This window comes from Brassica napus, chromosome A4 (genome assembly GCF_020379485.1).
Source record: "Brassica napus cultivar Da-Ae chromosome A4, Da-Ae, whole genome shotgun sequence".
NCBI classification, from domain to species: Eukaryota; Viridiplantae; Streptophyta; class Magnoliopsida; order Brassicales; family Brassicaceae; genus Brassica; species Brassica napus.
Window position 1 is genome coordinate 19,666,150 of NC_063437.1, and position 17,233 is coordinate 19,683,382.

At 35.9% G+C, this 17,233-nt stretch overlaps 3 protein-coding genes and 1 non-coding gene across 8 annotated transcripts; 1 reads left to right on the forward strand and 3 right to left on the reverse strand.

Annotated features, from left to right (window-relative positions):
* Positions 1–1,125: 1,125 nt before the first annotated feature.
* LOC106447454 lies at positions 1,126–2,862 on the reverse strand. Its single transcript, XM_013889372.3, has 2 exons — positions 1,736–2,862; positions 1,126–1,654 (listed from the first exon to the last, which is right to left on the reverse strand). Exons 1-2 carry the CDS (start codon positions 2,529–2,531, stop codon positions 1,551–1,553), a joined length of 900 nt encoding a protein of 299 aa, XP_013744826.1. The 5' UTR covers positions 2,532–2,862; the 3' UTR covers positions 1,126–1,550.
* Positions 2,863–6,446: 3,584 nt separating this feature from the next.
* LOC106450266 lies at positions 6,447–8,836 on the reverse strand. Of its 5 annotated transcripts, none has more exons than XM_013891915.3 (6): positions 8,553–8,836; positions 8,416–8,470; positions 8,114–8,268; positions 7,819–7,879; positions 7,648–7,699; positions 6,447–7,536 (listed from the first exon to the last, which is right to left on the reverse strand). In XM_013891915.3, the coding sequence occupies exons 1-5, from the start codon at positions 8,685–8,687 to the stop codon at positions 7,683–7,685; spliced, it is 423 nt and encodes a 140-aa protein (XP_013747369.1). In that variant the 5' UTR covers positions 8,688–8,836; the 3' UTR covers positions 6,447–7,536; positions 7,648–7,682. The 5 variants fall into 5 exon arrangements, with proteins under 5 accessions (XP_013747369.1, XP_013747368.1, XP_013747365.1 ...); XM_013891914.3 differs by having other exon boundaries at positions 6,447–7,529; positions 8,401–8,470; positions 8,553–8,834; XM_013891911.3 differs by having other exon boundaries at positions 8,401–8,470; positions 8,553–8,834.
* On the forward strand, positions 7,075–7,146 carry TRNAD-GUC. Its single transcript has one exon. It is a non-coding gene; the product is annotated as a tRNA-Asp (tRNA).
* Positions 8,837–12,528: 3,692 nt separating the features above from the next.
* On the reverse strand, positions 12,529–17,171 carry LOC106447455 (E3 ubiquitin-protein ligase HOS1). The gene is made up of 10 exons (XM_013889373.3): positions 16,966–17,171; positions 16,467–16,839; positions 16,145–16,279; positions 15,879–16,054; positions 15,281–15,682; positions 15,010–15,168; positions 14,371–14,862; positions 13,850–13,987; positions 13,018–13,637; positions 12,529–12,905 (listed from the first exon to the last, which is right to left on the reverse strand). Exons 1-10 carry the CDS (start codon positions 17,050–17,052, stop codon positions 12,728–12,730), a joined length of 2,760 nt encoding a protein of 919 aa, XP_013744827.2. The 5' UTR covers positions 17,053–17,171; the 3' UTR covers positions 12,529–12,727.
* Between the last annotated feature and the right edge of the window lie 62 nt (positions 17,172–17,233).

Genomic DNA, 17,233 nt, shown 5'->3' on the forward strand with positions numbered 1-17,233 from the left:
AAAATAACGATTGGCCGGTGCCATTTTGAATGCGTTCAGCGATAGTTATAATTTTATTACTTTCAAGTTTCGACGTAACACTCCACTCTACTCTATTATTGACATCTTTCTACTTCCGGCTCTGTTTTGTTGACACGCAAGTACACCAACTATGTGTTTGATTCAAGTTGACATCAATCGAATCATTAGTAGAATAAGACTAACTTCTAGGCCTCTTTTGTGGATTATGGGTTGATTGGTAATGGATGTAGGGTCGACATATCGGTTTATAGGGTCTTTCTTCTAATTTTTTTTGTTTCAAAGGGTGAATATAGGTATATCCTCGTTACTGGCTTTGATCTTGGTTTAGTCTTATAGGATGTATCTATGATTTGTTGATAAGTCTCTCAAGTGTTGTCAAAGTGCTCATCAAAATATAGCACAAAATCATTCCCATATTAAGGTGAGATGATATAGATGGACTCTTCACATAATATATAAATGGACAAATTACAAAAGCTGTTACATTTGTTTCTTTTTATGGTTAGTATGATCTATTGTTAATTTGAATCCAAAGTCTGCTGAACGATCTCATTCATAGATGGCAACATCAACTTTTTTAAGTATCTAAACCTGTACTATAATAGGTGTAGGCAAGACTGTAAACGTTCAAAGTCTACTAAGTATCTAACTAGAAAAAGTGCCAATTTACGTAGAAATTAGAGGGCATGTAATCTATATCACACATAAGTACAGCAGATAATAGATAAGATTTACATTTACAGAGAGGAAAATAAAAAGGTGTGTTCTATTTTTCAAAGTCTGTGCATATGTTCCCACTGCTTCACGCCTACGCAACCCTTCTCTTCTTTTTTCTTTCTTTCAGATCTTCTTTACCTCTTTCTTTTTGCTTTTTTCCATGTTACCATGTTTCCATGTCATGCTTCTTTATTTTATTTTTTCAAAAAGAATACGTATCTACCCATTAGATATGCAAAACTCCCTATAATCGAAGTACATACAGTGAGGGCTTCATTGAAAATTGAAACTACGGTTTCTTTCTTTCTTTTGGAATTTTAAACAACTACAAAATCCGAAACTCTGGTCTGGAAGTACAAAAATCTAAGTACTTATAAAACTGGGAAGTAAAGGTAAGAAATTAACAAGTTCAATTCATAATTATAAAAATAAACAAAATAATTCCGATGTTTTTATTACAACCCCATTAGAAAAACTATGAAATTAAGACAACAAACAACAAAAATCCCCCACCCAACACATTTTGAAACTTAACATGTCGACTAAAGTGAAAAAAAAAAATAGTACCACACTCCACTCAACTCCCTTGAACCCTCCCAAGGTTCAAAAAAATAAAAATTACAGAGAGCTGCTGTCTAAGTGACTAACAATAATATTATACTAATGTAACACACTTGTAAAATATCCCCTACTTTTTATTTGGATTTCCAAATCCTTATTACTAGTAATAACCATATCATAACAATCACAGTTTGTAACCTAAAACCAAACCACTTCTAACTAACGCTCCTTCCGAGACAAAACAAACAGTTTCAGTACATCCAGTCCTGAGGAAGACGTCTCTCTTGATTCAGACAACCAGCTGCTCTGTAGTTTCCCTGACGAGCAAGTAGTCTACTTCTTGCTAACATGCACTCTGCTCAAATTAAAATAAATAATAAAAAAAGTTAGATTAAGTCACAAGTACTGTGTGTTTAGACTTTGTTTGAATCATTACCGTAATCGAACTGACTCTGTCTTGACTTAACATTTATGAACTCATCGAAGTTGACTTTTGACTGCAACATAGCCGTTGTGTTGACTACTGGTACTGGCTTCTTGATGGGCTCGGAAGGAGTTGTTGTTGCTGGGTATCGCCGTGGAAGGAAAACTCCGGTGCCGGTAGACGGACGTTTCAGGGGAGTTCCGGCGTGCTGACGCATCAACGCGGCGTTGGCTACTAAAGCATTATGCTTCATGTGTCTGAGGTTTTCCGAGTTCTTGATTCTTGACTGAGAAGATAGCCACATCTGGTGAAGAAGCAGACGCTGCTGCTGGATATAGTGGTCGGTCTGAAACGCAGCGTTTTGGCGGGGAAGGTGGTGAGGCTCGTAGCTTCCGAGTTTGAGTCTCGCCACTTCTCCAGCTGCAGCAGAGATCACATCCAAGACATCGTCTCTACGAAACGACGTCGTTTGAGAAGGTGGAGGAAGAACAGGGCTTCTGCTTCCCGAGGTTGAGTAGCTTCCGAATCCGCTCAGCGTTGACTGCGGCGAGGTAGCTGCGACGTTACGTTTCACCTCGGAGGAGGGAGGAGGGAGGCGCTGAGTCGAGGGAGCGAGTCGGCGAGAGAGGCCGGCGAGGAAGTCTTCCTCGTCGTCGCTGCTCTCGTCGGTCGAGTCACCGGGAGAGGTGAAAGCGGGGGAGTCGAACTCGTAAGGGAACTCGGTGGGGAAACCGAGTCGAGTCGGGGTTAACTCGGAAGCAGGGGTATTCTCCATGAGAGGGAGGCAGAGAGGAGGGAGACGAGACATATCGACAAAGAGCAAAGATAAGCGAGATAGAGAGAGAGAGTGATGGAGGAAGATGGAGAATGTTGAAGAGGTGGTTGCTTTTATTTAAGGTTTCAGGGTTTCTATTAAGACAGCTCAAAAGCACTTTAATATCTCTCTATCTTCTTCTTTTTTATTTTATTTTTAATTATCCTTAATTAATGCGTGATGGACGAAATTCAAAACTATGTCCCTTGGTCTTTCTTTAAATATTTTGCCTTGGAAAAAAAAAATATTGTGCTGTAAATATTTGTTTTAGGACTATGTATGTCTTTTTCTTTCATTTTTAATTATTTTACTATACGACTTGTTAAGTATATTGTGTATGGCACGAGGCATGCATCAGAAAACAGGTGGAACCCACTTAATCCCAGTTAAGTTGTCATTTACAGCTTCATGGGTCTTGTAATCTTTTTAATTACCCTCTTAACAAAATCTCAGTCTTTGTAGTATCTATTTATATTTAAAAAGTATATTATGTGGGCTAATAAAAAGCATAGAACACTTCATAATTACGCCTTCCTCTCTTTTTCTCATGCAAATCCTTCTCATCATTTGCACTTTCATATTTTCTCCTCTTCTCTACCTGCTTTTCCCCCATTAATTATAATTACATTTACTACTGAATAGTTACGCTGCATTAAGTATCTTTGATACACATTTAAATAATTGCGCTAATTGCAACTAACTTCCTATAACCAACCGGCACATGATTAAGTACCAAGGGTTAATCGGTTTTCTTTCTGGTAACCACTGAAGGCCCCTATTATGTAGGTTTGTATTCTTTCATTATTTGATTTTGAAATTAGGTTCATAGAAATCTCGTGACCACTCAGGAAATTTGAATACAGCTGACGTGGTATTTTCAGCTTTTAATCAGTCATCCGTCCCTCTCCTTCCCCGTCTGACGTTTTGTATAAAACTGTATAAATCTCCCGCCCTAGATATTTTAGGGAGACATATAATAAAAAAAAGAAAAAGACAGAAGTGAAATGGTGGTGGGGTCCAGATTTTACCTGCCGAAAAGGACAGCACCGTTAAGTCAAAAGAGCGGGAACAGATCTTCCTTCTCTTCTTTCTTTTTATTTTCTTATCTTTGGAATATGTATAGAAGCAAGAAAACATAAACAGCATTTTTAAACGAAAGAAACTCTAAAAAGTTATAGTTTAATAAAACTAATGTTATGCCAAATATTGTGCGCCCCTAGTTGCATATATTGTCTCCGGACTCTACTCTCAAATGTCTGACTTATATTATCATACTACTATTAAAAACTAAGAGCCCCACCCACAATAATATTATAAACTTCGTTAATGCGTTTATGTAAATCTGTTTCTTTAAATAATGTTTGAGAAAGCTGCTGATATTGTAATAAGAACAAGAGAAACTGCGGTGGAATCCATTTTTATTCCGTAATTCCCGACGGGATTAATCAGATTGGTCTTTACTAAAAAATTATGGGCAGTGAGAGAGCAGATCAGCAGAGCTTAAGGGAATTGGGTTACACACGAAAGGAATAGCGCGTGCGGGGAGGCAACTGAAGGTGGGTTGTGTCTGCCAGCATATGCTTTACAGTAGCTGTCTTCATTCCACAGACCATTAGAAAAAACAAGTAATTAAAATAAAACAAGTAATCTTTTGTAGAATAAAAATTGAATACGAATAAGAGCAGATGAATGGTTGGGGCAACTTACCTTATACCGAATTTTGAATTGGGTGATAATAGAGTAAATAATAATTGGAGTGGACTAAACAAGAACCAAAGCAAAGAAAAAAAACAAAGAAAATCTATAAATGTCATGCCAAACTTATCATTCGAATTTCCCGCCGAAAGCCTATAAGGATAAATAGTGACAGAAAGGGATCATCCGTTCAACTCAAATGTGAAGTCTCTTTCCTTCATAAGTATGTAATAAGTAATACTATCTGTCAATCTTTGGGGTTGACTACTGCCTCTTTCACCTAACCTTGATCAAATAACGTCTTGTTACTCTCAACCTATTACCCTCCCTTAAGTCGAAAGGGCTTCTTCCTGTTTATTTGCAGCTCATCAAAGAGACTTCACAAAATCACTTTTTTTTCAGATAGCCAATTAGACTAGAGCCAACTATTTGGTTTTGAAATAAAGAGCATATTCATTTGATCTTGATTCGCAAAAAAAAATAGACTATATCCACATGAACCCTCAACATTTTCTTTATCTCCAAGTATCAATTTTTCTAATAAAAAGCATTTTAAGGATCTTCAGTTTGGTATTATTTTTTTTTGCTAATTTTTGTTAAAACGTATGACTGGTGACCATTTGAGGAACACTAAAAACAAATAAAAATTGAATGAGAAGAATAAAATTAAAGGAATGAGTGGAAATGATTGTTCCTCCTCAAAAATAATAAGGAATAATTTTGCTTTGTTATTCTCTAAAAAAAAGAAAAAAAAAAGATAAGAAATAGAAAGGAAAATTAATTCCTTATGAATAATTGTGTGTTTTTATGAAAATCAGAAGGAATTGAATGTTTCTTCTTATTCTTTGATCACCAATCACACCCTATATTATTTCGTAATCGGTCAGTCGTTTGCGTTTTGTACAAATTTTATTGGCGTTATTTACTTTCAAGAATACTACAAAAGGAAAGTAGTAAAGTTGATATTTTGGTTGAGTTTGAATTGTTTGCTAAGTAACATTGTACACTTTTGTTAATTGATATGCAATGGAGATTTGCGGATTTGGCGGCACCGCACTGGTGGTATTCATTATTAGCCAGTTTAAGTTTCTCTCATCGATAGTCTCTACAATACTTCGACATTTTCAAAAAATGTTTTCTCAAGTATTTGGAGAATTAATTTTAGTTTTAGAACTGTCTCTGCTTTCGATTGACTATCATCTACGTGAGTATATTATCGACTTAATTGGACTCAACTTTCTGTTAAGTTTCAAAATGGATGTTAGGTTAAGATTAGTATAGCCAGGCGGATAGATTTTGAACAAGCTTAGGAGAGAGAGAAATAAATTAATAATATTGAATTCAGAAATTGCATAGGAAGAGAATATTTGCTGACCATATATGTAATCATAAGCCCTTGTCATCTTAGACGTGGATTTAGCTGTTCCAACGTTCGCCCGCATTTGGATCTCGTGAGCTTTAAGTTAACTACCTCTTTTACACTGCTTTTTAAAATTATTTTATACGAAAATATCCAAATATAATTTCAATACATTGCGTCTTCGAGAATTAACTATAGAAAAAGATCAATACATGAAAATATGATATCATATCAGCAATCTCCTTTGGCATGATTTCAAATTCTACGATCCAGTTTCCACTAGATCTAATGACGACCGACGAAACTAAAAACAACTTTAACTATCCTTATAATATCTCAAAATATCCAACTCAAAAAGAGAATAAATGATCACTACGAAATGAGTGATAATCGACTCAACTTGACATCTATTACCTACATGTCCAGCCCTAAGAAATGTATATGAACATTTACAAATCCTTATTTTAAAGTGAACATTTACACTTTTTCAAGGTTAATCTCTTAATCGTGGTTATCTAAAAACAAGCAACAGAAGGATCAAGAAAAACAAAAGATAAGACCTAGATTCTTGAGTTTGGAAACTCTCAAAGCAAAGGGAATGGCCCAAAATTATCTGTCCACATGCAAAAGGAATAATTCTTTCTCGTTTACTCGGTTATGCAATGCTATCGCACGTGAGACGCCAACTGTTTTATCACATAGCATGTGTGGTGTACACTGTTGTTACCCACGAGCGCAGCACGTGCGACATAGAAAGTAGTATGTGTTGAACAATACATATAGCGCTATAGCACTAGCTAGTTTGAACCGTCAATGGTCAAAACCTCGGAAACATTAATCTTCGAAAGAGTCTCTTTGTTTTCATTTGTTCCTTAATATAATAGCATTTTTTTTGTATTTGCATATTTGGCAGATTTAATGTTCAAATCAGTTATGCCTTATGAATAAGTGACTCAAGCGGATAAGGCCCTTCTGATTCATATCAGTGAACATAATTCAAGACTTATTAAAGGTGACCGATACTATTCAAAAAAAAAGGTGACCGGTATCTGTTAATTTGATCATCTTTTCAAATTTAAATCACAGTTAAACTATTTTGTAGTTTTTAAAATTTGGTGAAGCTTTTAGATTGTTTCATATTCGTTGCAGTTTTAATGTTTGTACCAGATTTTTTTTTTTTTTTTGCAAAAGGAACTTGAACACAAAAACATTCTCTTTTCCAGACAAGTCAGAAAAATTTGAAATGGTTTGCAACAATAAATAATCAATTGACAAAGTTTACAATGTATTTTGCAGACCCGAGCAAAATAACATAGTTTTAACTTTTCTTGTTGTAATATGCTTGAAAGTAAATCCAAATAATTCCTTTTATTTTTTGATGTTATCAACTAACAAAACATAGTGGGAGCATTGTTTTGTTTCAACATGTTAAGATGAAATATATGTGATATATATAATTTTGTTGAACTTTAATCAACAAAAGTCGTTGTAGTATAGTGGTAAGTATTCCCGCCTGTCACGCGGGTGACCCGGGTTCGATCCCCGGCAACGGCGCTTTTTTTTGTTCCATTCTTGCTGTTCTGCCTTTTTCTACCTTTTTTTCATTACAGGCCCAAAATGTAAACTGTTGGACTGAACGTTTAGTTTGGTCCTTCTTATGACATTGTTACTATGACATAATATAATTCCATGCTAAGCAGCATGCATCGTGATATATTGGAGTTTACAAAGACTTTTTGATAAACGTTAATTTCATCTTAAACTATAATACACACTAGATACTATATGAGAATTATTTTTTTCTCGCTTTCTTTTAAGCCAGCTGTATATACTATTACATTACTGCTTTAATTTATGTATATATATATATATATTTTTTTTTTTCTAGGTATATTTCAGAACGTCAACTTCCGTCTTACTTCACTTGATTAAGGTTCCTGCAAACTGATCGCGTAATCTGTATCAAAACATATCACTAATGGAAAAAACTTGATATGAGGACACTGATTGTGTCAATATAAATTTCAAGCAAAAAAATCAATCGTCTTTTGGTACCTTTGCTTATATTGCATCTCGGCTATGATTGATAACTAGTAATAAAGCGATCCTGCATAGTTTGATTATGTATAGGTGAGTTTCATATACAAGATGAGAAAATATGTACAAATATTAATGAGAGAAAAGTGAAGCTGCTGTTTATATATTACAAAATGTTTGTAAGCTTACCCTCCCACCAATTTCCTCTTGAAGCACTTTCAGAATCGTCTTCGTCTCCATCTTTCTTATACTGGACAAATTAGAATGGGCGAGTTTAGTAAATACAAGGTACACATATAGAATGATATATATCCCAATGAACTTAGATACTGTAATAACACTTTACTCATACGTGTTTATTTAAGCTAATATTCAATTCTGCCTAAACAAAGCTTTTATATGGAAACGTGTGATAATTCGAGTACTAGCTAGTGTTTTCATCAATATGCAGCACAACTGATTTTGGTATTAAAGAAGCACGTACAGCATCTGGATTGGTTGTTGATTGTGGTGGTGTTGAGGAGGAATAGTTGTCTTGGCCTCCATAATATATGGATGAGCTCAAGTTGCATGGTGGTTGTGTTTCTTCATTTTGGTAACGCTTTCTCTCCTTGTTTTTTCTCCTTTCTCCTCTTTCATCTATAATTCCATTCAAATTTCTCACTTTAAACATTATGTTAATAGTAGGTCTAAGTTGCGATAAAACAATTTTATAAGGACGGACACGTCCAAAAACACTTAATTAGAGTCACCAATAGTGAACGGACTCACTTGGAATCCCCAAACCTGGAGGTTGATATATAGCCGCTCCATTTGGATTTGCCAAGTCCGCTTGCGTCCCCTTGAGTTGAGAACAAATAAAGTATATATAAGAATACAATTTATACTTTTCAAATGATGATGATGATGATACTGATTAATACCATTGAGGGTGGTGGGAAAATGGATTGGAACAACCCTGTTGTTGATGAAGAAGACGAGGAAGAGACTCTTGGACCAAAAAGATGATCGAAAGATGAGGATGAGGAGGAACCTGATACTGACTTTTTCTTGTCCATGAACCGCTTTTTTCAACTTTATGTGGTGTACTTCTTGTTATATGTTAAAAAGGTTAGTCCTTTATGTAGTAGCTAAGGGAAATGTGTTCAAAGAGAAGGGAAAGAAACAAGAGAAGTTGCTTGGTGTTCGGTGGTATGTTATTTACTCACTCTCTTATATGCTTATTTATAGACAGTACTAAACACTTGGTCACTTTGACGATATAGAAACCATTTTCAGAATTTTATTTTATTCTTTTTAGGTAATTGCGATGCTATTTAATTTTCTAATTACCCCCCCCCCCCCCCCCTCGATTCGGAAGCATTATGAGTAATTAACCAACCAAGTCTATAAAAAGATCAGACAATGTGTTAATTAGCTATGTAAATCAACTACCGATCAGTCTCCAGTCAACCAAAAAAGATGTGCAATTCTGTGTTAATTTTGTATACATGTCTCTTGGATGTGCTAAACAAATCAAGGCCTTTGGATACATCTTCCCATTTGCATCTGTGTGGATCTTTACGTTTCTATGTCAACATTTTTGTTTGCAAACATTACAGAGAGATACATTTTTATGTTTTTTCTTCGCGGCAATAATTCTTAAAATGAGTTTGATTAAAAAGAAAACTATACTGTATATATATATATATAGCTAAACATTAGAAGTATGAGCCAAGTTAACCATTTATTATGAGAACACGAACATAAACATTTACGTACGAACCAATCAAACCATCGATTCAAAAGCATACTGGCGATGCAGATTGGTTAGCACATGTAATTAATGGTCTATATAAGTGTGGTGGCCGTATCACATTCCAAATTGAAACCTAATAACATGCATTTTGGTACAAAATAATGACAATGAGGAATTTTAAGTTAGCAACTTAATTAGCATCCATTTTGGTAATTTATAGAAAATGCAAAGTAAATGTTACAAAGTCATATATAGCATTTCACGGAGATAGAAAGAATAATAAGGCCATACAAAGAATAAACGTTATGAATCTATCAAACAGAACCTAACCGATAGAACATAATTATGTCAATACCTGTGATGGGTATTTGTCCTAATATTCTTTTGAATCGGTTATTTGTTTGAGTATGCGTTTTGAAACATTATCTGCAAAGATACAGAACACGACGACCGGTTCTAACTGTATCTAACAACCACTTGGAGTTATCAGTACAATAATGCAAATTAAATCAAAGTGAAAACTAATGGTATAGACTCCTCTCACGCAAGGAATAATTCGACTGCAAAAAAGAAACATATAAAAAGATTGAATGCGAAAAGTGTGTTTATACGCAGAGCCGTGCTTAGAGCCTTTTAAAAAAGGCATTCGTCTAGGGCCCCCAGATTTTGTAGAAATTTTAGGGCCCCAAATTATAAAAAAAAAAACTTTTACATGGTAGTTAACATATTATATTAGTTAGATTTTTATTTTTATTTGAATTTAAATTGGACTTCTGTTTAAATTAACTAGGTTTGTAATCATTTTTGCTATATTTTAAATAAAACTATAAAGATTCTACTTCTAAAAAACTATAAATATTTGATCACATTGCTCTTTTTTTTATATGCTATGAGTTAGATTTATTTTATATATTTATGAGAATTTGATAAAGAAAATATAATATTTTCAATATATAGTTTATTATAGTTAATTTAGATTTACATTTTTGACAGCTACCAACATTTCAATCAAAAATTTATATCTTTGTATTTATATTACAAATTCATACTTTTTGTTCATGATTTAAAATTTTATTTTATAAAATTTTGGTAAAGAAAATTTAGAAAACGTTTATGTAATAATTCAAAACTTTTGAATATTATATATATATATATTATTAAAAATATATCATGTAAAATATATTTTTGAACTCGCCTCGGGCCTCCGAAAACCTTCGCACGGCACTGTTTATACGTGTCCTTCATGGGAATTGAGGAACTCATGACATGCATGTTCACCATCATCATGATCATCCATTTGTAACTTTCTCAACTAATGGTCACCATTGACATCACGAATGTCAAAAAGACTTTACATTAGAGATGAGAGAGAGGGCAGCCTTTTGAAAAGAGGATTGGATCCTCTATCAGTTAAGGAGAGCCATAGCTTGAGGGTTTAAGAAGCTGTTAATTAGCTGCAAATGCTCTCTGCTCCCCAGTCTTGGACAAGTATACCGTTTGGATCTCTTATGTTTAGTTGACATTGCAAAAAAAAAAAATCATATGGCTAAGATGTTTAGATCCATTGAACATTAATCTCTTTTGGAATTACGATTCCTCATAGTAATTGCAGTTATAAGTAATATTCCCACTTGGGTATGTTATAATGCTTTTGCATACTTTATAGTAAGTTCATATTCTCACCAATTATTTACAATTAAAAAACCTCTGTTATTCTATGTCAAAAGCTAATATCTCAGCTTTCATATAATGTGTTGTTTTGATACAATTTTTTTTTTCTTGCCATGATACAAAATTGTGAAAGAGTTAACTCATAAATAATTTACATCTATATGCATATCTAATATTAGACCTAGACGGTTCCAAAATTCATAAATTTGTTTCCCAATATATTAGTTTAGTTTTCTTGGTTGCATGTGTACTTTTCTTTCGCTATTCCACTATAATCTGAATACTTTAATTTCGTGGATGTGATAAAACGATGTAGGATCGAACCTTAAAGAAACTATTAACACTTAGTGAAATTTTGATAACTAGTCTATTTGTCATAGCTTGACCACCCATCATTATTGTCTTCTTGGTTGAAAATAAAGATTGAGTTCCACTAAGACTTTGATTTTAGTTTTATGCCCATTGTAAATGTTATCTAAGGATTGCGTAATTCCGAAACTTAGTATGTGTTTTTGCCTTGAGGGTTAATCTAAGACTTATTAAACATAAGATATCTGGACGAAACCAATGAATGTGTATTCTGGGATATACAGAATTAAGACAACGCAAAATTAATAGATAACAGTATAAACAGTATAAAACAAAAAGAGATGGAACTTTTTAGTGTTCCATGTGTTTCCCTAGAGCTTAACAAGAACCACTTGCTCCTTTTCTTATCTTTGAAAAAGAATCTTACACGTATACCAGACCAGAGGATCAGTTCGAATTTAAACATTTGAAAGCACTGTATTCAGATATGTTGCATGGGTCATGCAGCTTTCCTTTTTTCTATTTGCATTAATAAAATTTTCTATTTTTTTTTACTTCTTCCCAAGAGTGCGCATTTCTTGTAACACTTCACAAACGATCATACAAAGACGAGTGGAGACTTCTTGGTCAATGTCAGTTAGCTCACGTTCGTCTGTTACCTCACATGACCAAGACTGAGACTTATTCTTTTGTAATTTAGATGCTCACTCGATTTTTGATGATTAATTGGAGACCTTCATATGCTTTATACTCTTCCACTTTCACATGCAGCTTGAGCGTTAACGCTCATATTACTAAATTTTTTATATATGTTATCATTTCATTTGCTGTCCAAGAGACAATCATACGCATGTACACAAACCAACTATGTGCTTTCAACGGGCAGATGAAGATCATGTAAAATCCCAAAAGAAGATAGGAAAATAAAAAACTGCAGAAAAATAGTTTGAGAAGACAGAGATTGGACGACTAATTGTTAAATTTTTATAGGTAGGAAGTACTATTGACAATTATTAATTAAATAAAAATGGAATTATTTTAGAATATACTTTTGGAGTAAAAAAGGAGTAATACATTGGAGATGCAAGGTGTTGGATTCATTCCAAGAGTTGCACATTTTAGTGCTCAGACAGAGATTTGCTTCATTCCAAGAGTTGCACACTATAGTGCTCAGACAGAGGTTGGACGACTAAAGGAGATTTTATAAAAATAATAACAAGAAAGGTTTTATCTCCAAGTTTCAAAATGATAATTCAAAATCTCCGCAGGGATACACTGAAAAGAAAAAAACATAAAACTCAAAATCATTTTTCACAAAAACAGAAAAGCAAAGCTCCCTAATGCTTCTTTACAACATTTGATCTCTGTTTTTGTTTCATTTCATCTTGCAGTGAATCTACGTGTCCTCCTTCCCTTAACCGGCATGGAACCGGAACTAGTCGGCTCCATGCCCCACATCGGTTCACTTTCCTCATCGCTTCCTTCATCTGATCGCCACCTTAATCCTCCACTTTTATTTCTGCTCTCCGTGGCCAATACATTGTTGTTGTTCTTCAAGCTACCACCATTCATGAATATATAAAGATATATCAGACAAGAACAGAACCGAACTTCTTACGCAAACCAAATGGTAACACAGTAAAGTTTATATAGAAAAAGAGGAAATGTACCTTGAAGACATGTCCATTGGATCATCCAAATGGCTCGGGTGTTCTCTATCTTGTTGCATTCTTACGCCAAAGAAAGTGGATTCCGGTTTTGGGGCAGATCCATTGAGATGCGTGCTGCGAGGTTTCATTGTGACAGGACTATTAGCTGTGAGGTAAGGAGAGTCCATGAATCTATCAACGTTTATTTCTGGAGATGTGTCTTCAGTCCTCCTTCCCTTGAGCTGGCTGTTCCCACGAGCTCTGTTAAGATCTTTGAACGGTGTGGACGCTTCACCGAATTTCAGAGCCTTGGTTATGCTTCTGACTTCACTCTTCTGTCCTCTATTTGCGCTTGTGAATAGCTTTCCATGGGAGATATCAATGGAAGCGGATCCTATCAAACGACTGGGTTGAAAAGGACTGCTGCCGTTATTAGCCACTGGCTCTCTAGCGCCACCGTCCTTAGTCCGTTGGAGAAACACGGAATTAGTAGAAACGGGAACACTTGACTGCTTTGCTTCTGGAAGATCAGTGCTTGTCGCTGCTTCATAAGCACTTTCGGAGGTATCTTCCATCTCAGAAAACTGACCAGATCTGACTTGCTGCTGCTGTATTGCTGGTAGTATATCTATGGCTTTATCCTGTTCAAACCAACAGTAACACGGGAGGGTTTAAATAAATAATATATAGTGTATCATTGCACTTTTAAGATTCAGAAATATATCAGACAATCCTGCGAGTATCAAGAGGCTATTAATCACTAAAACGGGGTGAAATTTTTGAGTCTGCAACATTTAACCAGGAAAAGAGGAATGATCCCCTTTCTACATTGAAAGGTGGCTGGAGAACTTACAACTAATTCTTTTCTCCAATGACTCTGTGATCGCATTCTGGACATTACTTCTTCCCCAATTCGATTTTCGGATACAAAGGCCTCTTCAATTTTCTGAAGCCTTAGATCGATTTGGTACGCCTGGATGTATCGGTAGCGCTGCAGCAATGCAAACAACAAAATAGTTCCCAGTCAAAGACGAACCAAAAATAGCCAATCATATACAGAATATAGATTTCACAGAATGTAAGCAGCGTTAACAGTGATTCACTTTGCCTGGTTGTTCAACTGATTTCATACTTGTTCATTACTCTTTAACATCCCAGGCTACATCAAGCTCTAATAATGAAAGAACATTGAAACCTATATAGCAAATACGAGATAATATACATGTATCTAGTTGGATGAGCTTATTAATCACTTACTAAAATTTTCATCTATGCCAAACCAGATAGTAGCTTATGGCTGGGGAAAACAAACCATTCTAATGCCATATTCAAGTGAAGTGACTTAAGAATGAAATTGAATATATAATTACTTGCCTGAAGATAGAAGACAACCAAAAGACTACCCACAGCTGATGAGGGGTCATCGGTTGCAGAATCTAATAAGCATCTGTGCAGATATTTCTCTTCATCTGGGTTCCACGGCAACTCAATGATTCGATCAACCACGTTTCTCCTAATAGATAGGCAGCAAAATTCGTTCACAAGTATCTCCATCCATTCCGTCCAACTCAAGCTGTCTCCATCATCAGCCACATGTTTCACAGGTCCATTTTTCAATTCATTCTCCTTCACTTTCAGGCAGAGAGTCCTTTGGTATGTGAATGCCTCACTCAAAAGACCACATTCCACTCTCACACGAACAGCTGTGACAGCTTCACCAATTGAAACCAGTTCTGATGCGCCATCACGACCAGACCAACGCAAGACCTTAAGAGCTGTTTCAGGATTTTCCCTTTCTAACAAGACTTGTGCAACCTTGGGATATGTTTCTGGACCACATATTTCAGGAAGAGTCCTACAAGCTTCCTGAAATAAAATTTGGAAAAGTTTGTGATACACCAGCTTACAAATATTTGATGTATTTGGCTATATATGTTTTAGCCAGAATATTATAACATCTACAATAATACATATTTCTATATGTTTTTCTTCCATGGGAATGTCAAAAGGTACCTGGAGTGCCTCCTCTGAGGGATCATCAAGAAGATAAAATACAAAAGACTCCAGCAATGAATGCCTGGTTATGCCGAAGGTAGCAGCAAAATCATCTACAATGTGCTTCCAATGTTCTTCAGGGGTAGTCCAGTGCCGATCAAACAAGTAATAAAGAAACTATATACTGGTTAAGGAAGCCAACAAAGAAGAAAAACATAGAAAGGTGTACTGGTTGTGATACTTAAAAGTAAATTAAGGTAAGATGAATTAGGTGATGAGAAAAGGATACAATGGCTTGCTTTGCAACAACCAAATCTGAGCTGCCATGTAAAAAGAGTTTATCAGCAGCTGTTCTAAGATTCTCAAATGGGTAAGATCCTGAAGTTCCCTCTATTCTGGACCTAAGGAATGATCTTTCATCGTTCTGCAAACATCCAACTCCTAGGTCTGCCCCTATGTCTTGACTGTACTCTGGCTCTCTCTCAAGATTTTCCAAAGCATCCTCGATAAAAAGGGAAGCACCCTGTACACTGCAAGCTGAAGACTGATCTACGGCATCAGGCCATGCACGCTTAATTGCATTTGATTTCCTTTCAAGCACCAGAGCCTTCCACGATGTAAAATTAGAATACCGAGACTTCACATCATGCAGAAATCCGTGTCTTATGCACCAGATCATAATGTCCAGATGCTGATATAAAAAAACACCAACAGGGTAAGCACACAATAAGCTCCTAGATCTTGCATCAATAAGTAAAGAGCTAAATAGTTAAAACACTCTCTGGTCAGGAGCCAGACGGTCATTACTTGATAAGTAAAGACTAAAGAGAGTTATCTAGGCAATACTTGTGCAAATTTGTTTTAATATAAATAACATCTTAGCTGACCTGCTTTGTTTTTCCAATGTTATCCTTAAGCTTCTCCACGTCTTGAAGCTGAGGTGAAACAGAACCCTTAAACGCTGACTCCATAACTTCAAGCACACTACATATGCCAGCTACTTGTTTCGAATACTTCAGGAGTTTATCTAACCACCCTTGCATCTCCTTCACTTCAAGACTATCTGAGAACCAATATTAAAGATAGACAGACCACACACACATATACTGAGCCTAAGTCACATATAAATACTCTTAACAGCTAAAAAGGATACAGATTTCTTGAAGCCCAGCTAAGATGCTCCTGAATGTACGCTTGACCCAGTCTTTGACAACAACTTCATCCAGCAAGAAAGCAATGACCGGGTCACTAGATACAGCTGCCTCATCCATACAAACATTGGTGATATCTATTCATTCTCTGTCAAGGCCAACTCAACAATACATCCAACAATCGAAGAATGATAATAACACTATGCACATTTCGTCCATCAGTGAGGGGGCCAGAGAACAAAAACTAACCTATCAGTACAGTACTAACTAGAGATTTGTGTACACGGATTATCAACTAAACACTTAAATGCAGCAGAAGGATACAATAGCAAACCACAGATATCAAATTATTGTTCAAGGCAACATCGAACAGAGAATAAAGGCGATGAACACCATCCTCATCTTCATCCTCTGATGCATCTCCATGTACTCGGGAGATTAAACCAGCTTCAACACACTCATAGTAGAGACGAAGCCGAAGCTTATCTCCAGATCTTGGTAGTGTACTTCTACAAATGGGACAAAGATCAAACCTCTCACAACACTCTCTGCACAGTGAAGCATGACCACATGGATTCAACGCAAAGCGCACAGATCTCCCACAGCTCGTCAAGTCTCTGGTGGCACGGCAACGCTCAACTTTCGCCTCGTTGCACAGATCTCTGAGGTTGGTAGATGCCAAATGCATCAACGCCTCCTGAAGAATCGAAAGTTCAATTAAGCACTACGGATTCACTTAGCCGAGCTAGTAATCACCTAGAAGAAGCTAATAAGACCTTGGATAAGCTCTAAACTCGCGAAGAGAAGGAGAAATCGAGAGTACCTGAACAGGTTTGCTAGCGTAATCAGGCTGTTGAGGAAGATTCATCGATCTATCGGCGGAGGCGGAGGAAGAGCCGTTCGTGTTCATCTTCTCCGGTAGCGAAACGAGCAGAGGAAATGGAGGCGAAGTGTCAGTCTAGGGCTCCTCCGTTTTGGTTTTCTTCGAGAGGGAAGAAGAACACACTGTGTGGGTTAGCGGGTCGGATCTATTCGGGTTATAGCCCATTTAATGTAAATGGGCCGTGTTTGTTTTAACTAAATGGCCCACG

Excerpts from the sequence above, each read along its gene's own strand:
- LOC106447454 (XM_013889372.3), bottom strand. The coding sequence starts at position 2,531 with ATGTCTCGTCTCCCTCCTCTCTGCCTCCCTCTCATGGAGAATACCCCT. Across the intron at positions 1,655-1,735 it reads ACAGAGTCAGTTCGATTACG|AGTGCATGTTAGCAAGAAGT; the intron begins GTAATGATTCAA and ends TAATTTGAGCAG.
- LOC106450266 (XM_013891914.3), bottom strand. The coding sequence starts at position 8,687 with ATGGACAAGAAAAAGTCAGTATCAGGTTCCTCCTCATCCTCATCTTTC. Across the intron at positions 8,269-8,400 it reads TCCAGGTTTGGGGATTCCAA|ATGAAAGAGGAGAAAGGAGA; the intron begins GTGAGTCCGTTC and ends ATGGAATTATAG. Across the intron at positions 7,880-8,113 it reads CAACAACCAATCCAGATGCT|TATAAGAAAGATGGAGACGA; the intron begins GTACGTGCTTCT and ends TAATTTGTCCAG.
- LOC106447455 (XM_013889373.3), bottom strand. The coding sequence starts at position 17,052 with ATGAACACGAACGGCTCTTCCTCCGCCTCCGCCGATAGATCGATGAAT. Across the intron at positions 16,840-16,965 it reads ACGCTAGCAAACCTGTTCAG|GAGGCGTTGATGCATTTGGC; the intron begins GTACTCTCGATT and ends TCGATTCTTCAG. Across the intron at positions 14,863-15,009 it reads CCTCAGAGGAGGCACTCCAG|GAAGCTTGTAGGACTCTTCC; the intron begins GTACCTTTTGAC and ends ATTTTATTTCAG.